The sequence below is a fragment of the Mustelus asterias genome, chromosome 10 (assembly GCF_964213995.1).
Source record: "Mustelus asterias chromosome 10, sMusAst1.hap1.1, whole genome shotgun sequence".
NCBI lineage: Eukaryota > Metazoa > Chordata > Chondrichthyes > Carcharhiniformes > Triakidae > Mustelus > Mustelus asterias.
Genome location: NC_135810.1, coordinates 64,067,215 through 64,080,700, shown reverse-complemented (window position 1 = coordinate 64,080,700; position 13,486 = coordinate 64,067,215). Strand labels below are relative to the sequence as shown.

General features: G+C 42.2%; 1 protein-coding gene across 2 annotated transcripts in view; it reads right to left on the bottom strand.

The window, feature by feature from the left end:
* nox4 (NADPH oxidase 4) overlaps positions 1 to 13,486 on the bottom strand; it is a 161,536-nt gene that overhangs the window by 85,118 nt on the left and 62,932 nt on the right. For both annotated transcript variants that reach the window (XM_078221811.1, XM_078221812.1), the window contains exon 9: positions 6,953 to 7,157. In XM_078221811.1, the coding sequence (XP_078077937.1) occupies positions 6,953 to 7,157 (205 nt within the window). The remainder of the gene's footprint in view (positions 1 to 6,952; positions 7,158 to 13,486) is intronic.

Genomic DNA, 13,486 nt, shown 5'->3' with positions numbered 1-13,486 from the left:
AAAACCCAAAGTTTGGATTGATATTTGAATACTGTTTGTACAGAAACTATGCACTATTCATATGGTATATTTAGTGCAAATCCCATTCCTACCCTCAAGTTTTTCCTCCACATTTTTATTCAGCCATTGTCTGTATAGTAATTAGTTTGATTTTTGGTTTTAGCGCAATATATCTCCTGGGTTCATTTGAACACCTTATTAACTGTTTTCCATTGCTGTTCTACATCATTGTTTGTCAATATTGTTAACTGTTGTATTTCCCAATCCTGGCTCTTGCATTAGTAACATTTGAAGAAATAAACTATGAAGTTGATCAAGGGAGACTGTCCCATGAAATCCATGTTAACTATTATTATATGTTTGGTCACCAATTTTTTTTTTCTATTTTCTCCTTTAGGAGGGATTGCATTATTTTCTCCATTATCGATATTAAGCTAATTGGTCTATCTCCCTTCCTAAATAAAAGTATAATGTTTTATAGTTCTCTAGCACTAAGCATTTTTTGGATGAGCCTTTAAACATTCTTTTAGAATCCATGGCCGTGATTCTCCCATCGCGACCTGCAATTTTCTGGCGGGTGGCGGTGGGAGATGCACGTCGCTGACCTTGTACCGGGATTTGTGCATGCGCATCTCCCAGAGCCGGCGAACAGTCGCCGGTCAGACCACACTGGAAACCGGCGGGAAGGTAGGTAAGTAATTTGAATCTTTTTAAAATGTATTTTAAATATGTTTAGCAAATTATCAGGAACTTTCAGGTCCCGATCGAATCTCCCACCCCCGCCAGGAGTACTTCATTCCAGCGGGGTTCAGACTAGCTCCCCACATTCGGGGAACTGGTGGGAGACCCCGCTGGAATGAAGGGAGGGCAATTGGGGCCCCCCAGGGGATCGGGCAGCGAGGGGGTTGTGCCTCCTGGGCATGGGCACCCTGGCAGTGCCAGCCTGTGCCCCCCAGCACTGCCCAAGGGGCCAAGTGCCCATGCCCAGGGCACCTTGGCAGTGCCCATCTGTACCAAAGGGCGGGGTCTATTGTGGGCAGGACCTAGGTGTGATCGGTGGAGGTGTGGGGGGTCCCACTGCCACCCTGCAGGCAGGATCAGTCTGGGGTGGAGGGAGGACAGCGATTGGGGCAGGGGGATGGTCTGCCGGGCCGGGGAGGTGGGAGCCTGCCTCTGCCGGGGGGTGGGGGGGTGGCTGCTGGGATGAGGGATCACCACTGCTGGGCTGTGCATCAGGGCATTCCGGGACTGGGGGGGGAGGGGGGCATCAGGGCTGGCCCAGGAATTGCTGTGGGGGCCACAATCAGGCCATGGGGGAGGGGGCAGCGCTGCGGTGGTCCTGGGCTGGCCAGCAAACGGGGAGACTAACAGATTGGGACCACTGCGCATGCGCAGAGTTCCAGAACGGTCAGACTCTGGCTCGAATAGGCCCCCCCACGCTGGGTTTTTAATGAGATTCATGAATGGGACCTCTGCAGTGCACAGAGTGCAGAGATTCAGGTGAGAAGCTGAACTGACAAAACAGTCAGAATTTAGAACAGTTTTCCCACCAATTCAGCACTTTTGGGAGAATCGCAGCCCATATTTACAATTCATCTCGACCAGGAGATTCATCATCTTTGAGGTTGATTAGTTTATTAAAAATATCTCCTCAGTTTTAAATGCTGTTACATTGAATTTTAAAATTCATTGTCCAATGTCATATCCACAGTATTCATGTCTGTGGTACATCTTGAAAAATCCGTACTACTTAATATTCTTGCCATTTTACTATTGCTGCCTATGATTCTTTCCTGACCGTCTCGTAATTGTCCCATTCGCATTCTGACCTTTTTTCAATGCAGGAACCCATAAAATATATTATTTTATGTGCCTTGATATTTTACTTTCATAGTAACCCGTGTTCCAAATAGTTTTTTGTTTTACTTCTCTCCTCGTCTCTTTGTATTAACCCTCGTCTTGCTCTTCCCTGCCATACGGTTTTCCATTGCTGTTCTACATCATTGTTTGCCAATATTGTTAACTCTTTTATTTCCCAAACCACCCCCCTCACTCCCAAAGTTTGATTCTCAGCCTCTCAAAGTCAGCCAATCTTCTGTTCTTCTTGATTATTATCCTAAACCCTGTTATATTACTATTGCCTAGATGTTCCGCTACTTTTTCTTATCTGCTCTGGGTTCATTCCCTATTTGTAAATCCAGTAGTGAATGCACCTTTTTTGGTTAAAGAGGGATCCTGTACTAATTGCCGGAATACAATTTCCTTGTCCCCATTATCAACCTTTTCAAGTCAATTAATTTCAAGGTGGTTGAAAACCCCGTGATAACTACTTTATGTTTGTTATTTCCCTAAAATTGTCTACATACTTCTTCCTCGTCCTCCCCAACATTATTTGCATTAACTACTCCTATTTGTGTGATTGTTTGGCTCTCATCTTGAGCTGCATAATGTTATTTCTGTCTTATGGATGGCTGTTATGTTATCTCTAATAAGTGCAGCTCTTCCACCTCTCCATTCCCCCACTCAATTTTTTCAAATGGGGTATATGCTCCAATGTTTAATTACCTGTCCTGATTTTTATGTGGCCATGCCTCAGTTATCTTGAGATTATCTGGTTCCTTGCCTCCAGATTCCTGCTTTATTGCAGGCACTGTATGCATTTATGTACACTTTAATTCATCTTAATAGCAGTTCTACACAATGTATTTTTAACCATCTTTTTAAACACCTGTTCCATAACTCAAGTTATTCATTGGCCATTTATGTCCACCCTTAGTTCAAAGCAGACCTTGTCCTAGTTTCATTTTGCTTTAAGCATGTTGCATTTCTTGTATGTCCCTCCCTCACCCCCATCTTACTGTTTTAAAGCCTCCACATATGTGAAATATAGCAACAAGGTCGGTTAATATAACAATATTGTTTGCACAGAGGCTAAACACCAAAATGGACTGCTGGGACAGAAAGCCTGTTTGAAGGTCTGAATTTTGCGCCTGTTGTTCATGTGCACTCAGTGGGCCCAGAAGCAGACATGAAATACACTTCTGGCCACGAAACATGACTTCAAACTGGCTGGACAATTAATGAGCGGCCGGTGTAAAACGCATGCTGAGTAAAGCTCAGCGCTGTTGGCGAGGGTGGGTAAAGGTTGGACACAGAAATGGAAGGGTGCGAGCTGATGCTTCCAATGAGCTCCCTCTCAGCGGACAGCTGCTGAGGTGGTTTCTTGGGGAGCTGCAGACCTCTATATATTAAATGTGATGAAAAACACAGCAAACTGTGTCCAGACATCACATTCAAATACATGACAGCAGAATTCAGAAAACCTAAGTCCCCAGACTCCTTTAATTCCAGCCCTGGCATTTCATCCTACCCTGCATCACAGAAAAACATAGAAAATAGGAGCAGTAGTAGGCCATTCGGCCCTTTGGGCCTGCTCTGCCATTCATTATGATCATGGCTGATCGTCCAACTTAGTAGCCGCCCCCCCCCTTATCCTATTGGAATGTAAACTTACATTTACATCTGCTGCAGGCAGATCGCAAGAAGCGTGTCGTCATCTCTTGACAAAGGGCCGTGGCTTTACTGCAATGATACCATGTTACTCGGCCTCCCCACTCGCTGTGCTAGTCTAGCCATGTTGCAGTCAGGAGTACAAGGTGGTGCCAGAGCCAGTCTGTAGTGCATTCAGTGGTGTATGCTCCTAACGCTGCTAACCACAAGATCCAGGCCAATGTTTCCTAATCAACTGGCAAGGACATTTATCCAGCTGCCAATTTTACTTTTTATTGGACTTTAATCCATTCTCATGTTAAAATTACCCCCAGGTTTTTAGAGTAGTCGCATTTAAGTGAACGACTGAATGATTCTGTGCAGCTCCCGCAATTTCTTCTTGCCCATCTTTTGGTTTTTAGTGTTGGGAGAGAATTTCTGTGTGTGCTACATTCAGTTAAGAGCAGCTCATGGCTTTCGCTAGTGGTAGCAGTGTTCAAATTAGCATTCAATTATGTTTTCTCCTTCCCAACTGATTATTTACACTTTAATTAATCACCATAATTACTTAAAACTAAGCCCTCCCCTGAAAACCCTATCTAACTACATTGAAGCAAATCAACCCATCTGAGTTATGGCCAACATGACATTTCCCCACTCAGTCTCAGAATTACAGGCAAAGGCCTAATCATAAAATTCACAATATTTGAACTGATGATGGCTGTTATGGCAATGTGAGGGGAATGCAATGGTTTATCACTGGCATTCCCCTTACTCAGAGGTGGGGAAAGTTCACAACCAGAATCTGCCTCCTAACAGCCACAGGCAGTTGTGTTACAATTAAATCATCAGATTTACATAGTCAGGAAAGCCATTAGATAGGGAGTCTGTCAATTTGAAATGCACATAGACTGCAGGCTGACAGGTTTTAACAAGGGAAACGCCCAAGATCGATCTCCTAGGAATAAAAGAAACATTGCATTCATTGTTAGATGAATGTGCTGGTGTAAATAGAAACCTTCTGTCTTACTATATTTCCTCATCACCACATAAGCAGTTCACGTGTACAGTGAAGTTTTAACAAGGCATATATCCTTGTTTATATAGCTCCAGAATTGATTAGGTGCAGAAATACAAACCTCTTTATCTATATTTACTTTGTACTTTCTATTGACATATTCAACCTTCGCCAAGGGATTCAGGCACAAACCATTTGATTATCTGGAAGAGTTGCAAGAGGAACTGAATATTGTACTAACGAAATTCCCAATTCTGTCCTCCCCTGATGGAAGGAATGTTGTTGAGAAAGCAGCTGGGCCTCAGACACTATCCTGAAGAACTCGTATCGTATTGCCCTGGGCTGAAATAATTGGTCTGCAATAATCACAACCATCTTCCTTTGTGTTCGCCAATACTGGCCCTCTCCACCCGATTTCCATTACCTTCAATTTTACAAGGGCTGCTTGATGCCCTTGAGCCCATCCAAGAAATCAGCACTCCCCCAGCCCCGTTCAACCTGAAGTTCCCAGCAGATCAGACAGTACATATCAATCTGCTGTTAGATTTGTTTTACAGATATAGCTTAAAGTGACAATTGTTCTTTTCCAAGTGTGAATATTCACAGATTCGTTTGTTCTTGAGTTTGGATACATTTTGTACCTGCAAATAGTTCATTAAAAAGATATAAAGGGGGAAGCAGTGTAATATATTCATGCTATGTGCATGCCCAGTGCATGATGAATTAAACATCTGATCTGGCCATATGTGAGTCAATTTCTCTTCCAAAAAATTCCTCCCAATATTTAAAAATGGATTAAATACAAAAATATTTGCATCAAACTGCATCAAAATTCAATGTCTATTAGCTGTAAAGCTTTTCATTCCCTCAGGATGTTGTCCTGGGCCCAACCACCTTCACTTACTTCACCAATGACTTTTCCAACATAAGGTTAGAAGTGGGGTTGTCCGGTGCTGATTGTTGGTGGAGACTGCATTGCTGAATAAACTTCTCCCAGGTCTTCCTTTTGTTTGAAGGAATTGAGGCCAGCATGACATGTTAAAGACCTCTAAGCCACCAGCAGCTCCACACTTCAGGCCACCTAAGTGCCATGAATCTGGCTTCCTTTGTTTGCGAAATAGTTGTCATTTTCCAATCCATTTGTGATAGCCTGCCAAAGGGGCAAGCTCTCAGTGGGTTATGTGACCTGTTTGGCCAATCAGGCCGGAGTGCGCAAATCCTGGAGCTGAGCGTGGGTTTTCCTTACCAGTTAGGAGTCTGGAGTACATCACATCACCCTCTGTACATTGTTACTTACCTCAATAAACCATTATCTGTCAATCGACAGATGGTCGCCCGTCTTTGCAAGATACCACACCATTCTCGTATTAAAATTCTCACAATGTGACAGGATGAATTGCCTCATTTCACAATTAAGTCCCTTACTGTGATGATTGAAGCTGCATAATAGTTAAATTGTTTCACTCACTTCTGGTACCAAATTAAAATGTTGTGCAGAGCATGGAGCATTGACTGGCTGGATTATAAATGCCAAAACTTGCACCATATAGCAATCTACCATAAATACCTAATATATAGTAGACCCATGTAGGTCACAGTCTACTACACTTGTGCAAAACTTTAAAAAAATATTATGATCTGAACATTCAATAAATTATTGCAATCCAACAACCAAATCATTTGCATGTGTTTGTTTGAGTTCTCTTGGGTAACAGCAATTTAAAGGCACTCAGTCAACTCCTTACAACAAGCAGCGCTGGACACCATGCATCCCATGCAAGGTCTTTAATTACTCGTGCACAAGGAGAACTCTTTACGGGCAACACGGAATGGCCCGTAAAGCCGGAGCAGTTCTGAGGTTACAGAGAAACAGCTTCGCAGTTATAGTCAATTACAGCAAATCAGAAACAAGAGATTTTTTTACACATCTCATTGACATACATATCCACCAATCATAGCATAGTCTTTTGCCCTTTCTTATCCAATAGCAAACCAATCCTTCATTAGCATAATATGTCCCCATATCTTGCTATTTGGTAATCGTCATGGTAACATGTTCTTTGTTTTCATCCTGCTGTCCTAACCTGGAATGCAGTGTTTATGGAACAAGGTTTTAGATATACTCGCTTTATCCTGCATACGTCAGTGTTGGCCTGACTGAAGGCAGTGTTTGGCTAATAATTATTTTCCATTACTTGACAGAGTTGTTTTTTGACAATTATGGAACTTCAATTTTCACAATTGTTGTAACCTAACTTCCAAATCTTACTACCAATGGACCCTCTACAGCTCCATACTACTTACCATGCAACCGCACAGCAATACAGAACGGCCTGCTTAATGCAACAAACAGGCAGCACACAAGAAAAATTAAAGGGAGCAATAGTTCTTATCAAAAATTAAGGCAAAATCATTTGTCCCACTCTGAATACAAACTTCACATACCTCTTGTGAATTAGACTCAAATTTTGGGGCTTCAGTGCAGAATCTTTCCAAGTTGTGCTCTATCCCAGGCTCTGGCTCAGCATAACCTTCTGGGAAGGGCTCTGCAGGGTACTCTGGTACGGGGAAATCATCGATTAATGTTTTATTCGGGTCAATGCAGCCAGGTGGATGTTGCTCCAAATTTGCCTGATATTTCAACATGCCTCTGGAAGACAAACAGTTAGTACAAAGGATTTTCCAAACATGTAGAGTACCTTGCATTTTATCCAAATGTTTCAAAAGTTCCTGAATTCATACGAGTGACTTTCCAATTTAATCCTCATTCATTGTTAAAAACCACACCGAGTACTTCAGGAGTGCCAGTTTATTCCTACATTCCAAACAGAGATGCATGATAGATATGAGCACACAACGCCACTTCACTGTTGTCAGAAAATGCAAACAGTCTCACCCTGTTTATATTATTTGTATTGGGAGAAAAATGTTTGCATTATAAGTATAAAGCTATTGTGCCTTTCTCTTATGGAGTCACTGCCACTTCACTGATTTCATACAGAAATCATGTTTACACAAAGTTAAAGATTTGCTATCAATGACATTATCAACTAAAGAAATTGGCAGTTCTTACTGCTCTTTAGAATAGTTGCACCATTGACGTACAATTGCCATATGCAGCAGACAGGGTCAGCACTCTGCCTTTAATGAGATATGTGTCCGTTCAGCCAACATATGCAGAGAGATGACTGCATTCGTCAAACATACCAACGCTTCCAGTGAAGCACTGTCCAGATGTTCTCTGCCAAGGAAGTGGAGGAATACAAATTCCCAGCAAGACATTCACTGTCACTTTAAAAATATTCAATCTTCCAAACAAACCCCACAGTATGTCTACAGAGGAGTCAAAGTAGTGGCTGTAGGGGAAGCCTCAAGGAAATGCAAGAATGAATTATAAAGAAAACAAAAGAAGTGAACCAAGCAATGCTTATTTAAGCAGAGTACAGTTGCAATCCCTTTATGCCCACATGGCTTTCTTGGCTGCCATATATTAAAAGCATTTAAAGGAGACCCATATCTCTCAGTTGAAAAGTACAACCATTAATAGGACTTTAAAAGAATATGCATCTGGAGGATATTATTTTTTCCATCCTAAGAAACTAGAGGATGTTTTTCTATCTTTATTTCTCTTCCTCCCTTCTAGATAATTATTCCCTGATTGAAAATGATAATATTTGTGCAGCTTTTACCCTCCAGTATATTGACTATTATCTATGCGTGAGACTTTATATTTAAGTTTCATTTTTCCAACTGTTTGCTTTTTCCACTTGAAGATAAGCTCCACAGATACTGGTTGTGCCTGATCTCTTGCCCACATGACAATTCTTCATGTGAGAGCCCCGAGGGGGGTAAGGGCAAGCTATTCAGTTGTGAGGCCGAACTGCTATTCTAACCCTGCACTCATCCAATGTCCAAATGTAGCTAATTCCAGCAGAGGTTGTTGCAATTCTAATTGGCGATTAGTGACTCGTGGTGTGCCTCAGGGATCAGTGTTGGGACCGCAATTGTTTACAATTTACATAGATGATTTGGAGTTAGGGACCAAGTGTAGTGTGTCAAAGTTCGTAGATGACACTAAGATGAGTGGCAAAGCAAAGTGTGTAAAGAACGCTGAAAGTCTGCAAAGGGATATAGATAGTATAAGTGAGTGGCAAGGGTCTGGCAGATGGAGTACAATGTTGGTAAATGTGAGGTCATCCATTTTGGTAGGAATAACAGCAAAATGGACTATTATTTAAATGGTAAAAAATTGCAGCATGCTGCTGTGCAGAGGGATCTGGGTGTCCTTGTGCATGAAAATCACAAAATGTTGGTTTGCAGGTGCAGCAGGTAATTAAGAAGGCAAATGGAATTTTGTCCTTCATTGCTAGAGGAATGGAGTTTAAAAACAACAAGGTTATGTTGCAGCTGTATAAAGGTGTTTGGCAAGGCAACACCAGGAGTACTGTGTACAGTTTTGGTCTCCTTACTTGAGAAAGGATATACTGAAACAGGAGGGGTGCAGAGGAGATTCACTAGGTTGATTCCGGAGTTAAGAGGGTTGACTTATGACGAGACACTGAGTAGACTGGGCCTATACTCATTGGAATTCAGAAGAATGAGGGGACATCTCATAGAAATGTATAAGATTATGAAGGGAATAGATAAGATAGCAGCAGGGAAGTTGTTTCCACTGGCAGGTGAAACTAGAACTAAGGGGCATTGCCTCAAAATAAGGGGGAGCAGATATAGGACTGAGTTGAAGAGGAACTTCTTCACACAAAGGGGTGTGAATCTGTGGAATTCCCTGCCCAGTGAAGCAGTTGAGGCTACCTCATTGAGTATTTTTAAATCAAGGATAGATCAATTTTTGAACAGTAAAGAAATTAAGGGTTATGGTGAGCGGGCGGGTAAGTGGAGCTGAGTCCACAAAAAGATCAGCCATGATTTTATTGAATGGCAGAGCAGGCTCGAGGGGCCAAATGGTCTACTCCTGCTGCTTGTTCTTATCTTATGTTAATTGATTTTCTCTTTGCAATTATCCAGAATGACCCTGGATTGGCAATGTTCTAACATTGCCCTGAAAATCAAACATGGTCCTTGCTTTTTGACTCAGATAGTGATGTTACCTCAGAGTCAGTGAGAGAGATCTAAAAGATAACATTCTTTATTCTTTTGTTTGGTGTACTGCATTGCCTTGGTATCTCTTTTAAGGTACCAACTTAATAAACAAAGTCAAATTAACCTAGGAACAAATTAAAAGGGGCAGCAGCCCAAACAAAAGACAAAGTCGAAAGGAAACTTAAAACATTACATCATAAGGTGATTGCTGGGGTTGATAATGCACCCCAGCCCCTGCAGTGTCCAACCCCGCGGAAGGCATCAACTGCGCCAGTGGACACCGCATGCTCCCTTTCCAGGAACACCTGGCCGTGAATATAGCCGCGGTAGAGGGGCAGACAGTCAGGATGGACGACCCCATCGATTGCCCGCTGCTTGGACCTATTGATGGCGCGCCTCGCCAGACCCAGGAGCAGGTTCACAAGGAGGTCGCCCTCCCGACCCGCCCCCCCCCCTCCACACCAGGTGCCCGTAGATCAGGAGTGTGGGACTGAAGTGCGAACAAAACATCAGTAAAAGGTTTTTCTGGAATGTTAGCAGATAAAGGAAAATCAGATGGGGAATATCACTTGCTGATAAGGAGACCTATCCAATTTCCCAAATTACTACACATTTAGCGCAGACACCTCACCTTTAGTCTACTCCCTGATATGATCCAACGAAACCCAGGTAGAGGTATCAAGATGACAGACTACATGGGTAGTCAGCCTGCAGGCTCGGTGGGCAGTGGGGGAGGAGGGAGCTCTCCTGTTCAGGTACCCTGTGCCCCTGCATTAAGAGCCCCTCCCACCCTCCACAATGAACCTGCAGCCCCCGTCTGACTGGCCATGAAGAAGCTATCCCACTTACTTCACCTCCACCTCTCCAAGGTTGCTCCACATCTGGGCTTCATGAAGTCCCAGCAGTGGCCATTAACATTGGGGGGGGGTGTGTGTGTGTGCTGCTGCTGCTATATCTGAAGATCTGCTTGTCCTCTGATTGCCTGACAGTTCTCAGAAGCAGAACCCCGAACGCTCCTGAAACTCCCACAACAGGCAGCTAACTGCTTGATTGGGATTTTAATCCTTTCAGGGTTCTGGAAATGGCTGTGGTAGGGATACCACTGGCTCTACAGCTGATGGAACTGGTCATCACTGCATCCATAAAATTCAACCCTGCAGATTTTAAACTATTGCTAGTGGAATTATTTAAAGAATTATACTTGTGAACAGCCAGCTATGTCTTTCTACTTTGTGAATATCGAGACATTGAACGCAAGGACTTTTCTCAACTCCAAACATCAACCAAACGGAATTTTCCTTTTGACAGCTTCACACATGAAAGCATATCTGTACTGGCACTGACAGCACTGTGCACGGATCACATAATCCATCTCCATTTCTGAGATGTAATGAAACAAGGCGGCTTAGTCCAGAACACTTTGGCGTATAAAGCAAAAATGGGAGGGGGAGGGAAGAGAGAGAGAGAGAATAAGCCAGCTGTGTAGCTGGCAAGCCACACACCAGCTTTCTCAGCTCCTCCAGCACTTCGGGAAAAAATTGACAATTTTGCCCAGGGAATCTGCACAGTCGGAGAGAATCATGCCCTCGAGTCAAAATATCTGGAGCAACAAGTTCTTCTTTGCAAAATTAGGGCTGCAGTGTAAATTAGAATTAGTGTGAATTCAATGTCAAATAAAGTACAGAAAGATAAATAGAGAGAGGGAAATCAAGATTGGATAAGCGAAAGGAAAACAAGACAGTAAAATTTTCAGTTTATGAAAATGTAACATATTTGCAATCTCCAACGATTATCATGTAATATAATAAGACTCCATGGCTGCAAATTTTGATTGTCTAGCACCCATAGTTACAATGATACAGGTGACACTTAAGCTCCAAAAAGATTATACTGGCTGTTTTAAATGTTTGGACGTTTGTACTGCTAAAGTTGAAGTCCACAGGGAATAGTGTGGGACATTGTGAAATCCTTGTTCTCACTTCATGGGTTCTGCTCATAACATATCATTCAACTTTGATACCAATGAATGGAGCCCTAATAATCCATCAAGAATAACACTGCACCTTAGTTTCTCTCTGATACTAATCATCACAGTGTCTTCTTGACCAAAATGCTAAAGCAAAAGCAACCACAAAACAAACTTTATCAATTAAACCATCCAATATTCCATACAATAATCAACTAATTACCCTGGTGCATTCCCTTAGGGCCTGTCTTGTGTACCTTAGTACCGAGGGGATAAATTATGTCACCCTTAGAGAGGGCTGCAAATTCCTGCTCAATGAAACCACAACCATTAACATGTGTAGTGAACCTTCATTCCACTCCCTCTGAGGTAAGTACATCATTCCTTAGATAAGACAACCAAATCTGCACACAAATACAGATCAATCATGCATTGTAATCCCTTCCCCAGTTTTCAGGCCCTGTCGAATTTCATGGTGCTCACCTTTAATAGTTAATTAGCAATGAGATTGATTAACATATATCACATCATTAAAGGAGTACCTGTGCTTGTAACAATACAATTTAACATTCTGTGACAGGTTGATTTTATATCTACCACACAAAGGCTTCACACAGTTCAATGTACTTTAATGGCGAGGCAGAGTGTGATGTCATCTTCAAAAAGCTAACAGCATGCGATGCAACTTAGAAAGCAACCAATGTGTATTAGCATTTAACCACATATCTGTCCTCACCTGAAGGTGCTGTACTATTAATACTTAAATAACAGCAAATGCTATCAGCCTTACATTTATTTTGATAGCAAAATCTGGGCCATTGCATTGTTAAAACACTTTCCTTTAAATCAGAAACAAAGCAACAGCTTGTTTGAGCCTCTAGGTTGCAGTTCAGTAAAGGAGATAAGAGTTCAGCTTCTTCATAAACTACCCTTATTTCTTTAATCCAGCTCCACATACAATTCTCCTTCAACACCCAGTGCCACCTGTAACCCCTTTATATATCAGTGACTTCTATTGAATAATTGATATCAAACTAGGACTTAATTGGAAGGTCTGTTAACCAATTCCTAACAGTTTGGGTGTTTTAATTGGAATGCGGGTGTCCCCGACAACGTCCGCTTTTATCACTGATCCTATAGGCCCTTGAGCCACTGCAAACAATTTGAGTCGTTGGGGAGTTGGATTGAGTGTTAATTCTAGGTATCCTCATAACGCCTTCCATGCCCGCTGGGCACCGCAGGGACTGGGGTGTATTATTGACCCCTTTAATCACATTTTAATTTGATGTTTTAAGTTTCCTTTCCACTTCGTCTTTGTTTTGGGCGGTTCCCCTCCTTTTTGGGAGCTGCCCCTTTTAAAATCTAAATTGCTAACTTGCATCCTGGCTTGGCTGCTCACCCCTTGTCCTACCTCCCTTACATCTGGAAGTAAATGGATTGGAGGCAGGTTGCAATCACGTTTCAGGTTTTAAAAACTTTTACATGTGCCTATGATGTGAAATAGAGCCCTAGCCTGTTTTGTGGGCTATCCTAGGTCAGGCGCACTCCCCCACTAATTAGCCTTACTCCAGTTCAAAATAGCCACTCCCCACAGACACTAGCTTTGGATCTGAGCAAGTGAACCGCTCTTTCCCAACCCAGGAAAATCATCATCAAGAAACATCACCTTCTTCCAGATAATTAAAGTCTTTTAAATAATTACCCAGGTATTATAAGGGTCTGGGGGTCTCTTTTCAAAAGTTGAATCGCCCACTTTAAGAGAATACACAAAGAGGGGGTTCTTAATTTGCTTACTGAAAACTACATGAGTCATTATATTTTAACTTATTTTCACATTTATTAAAGAACCATTTAACATCCACTTTAAAAATGGATAAGTACATTGCAATGTTAAAGACTATAGAAAGATGGAA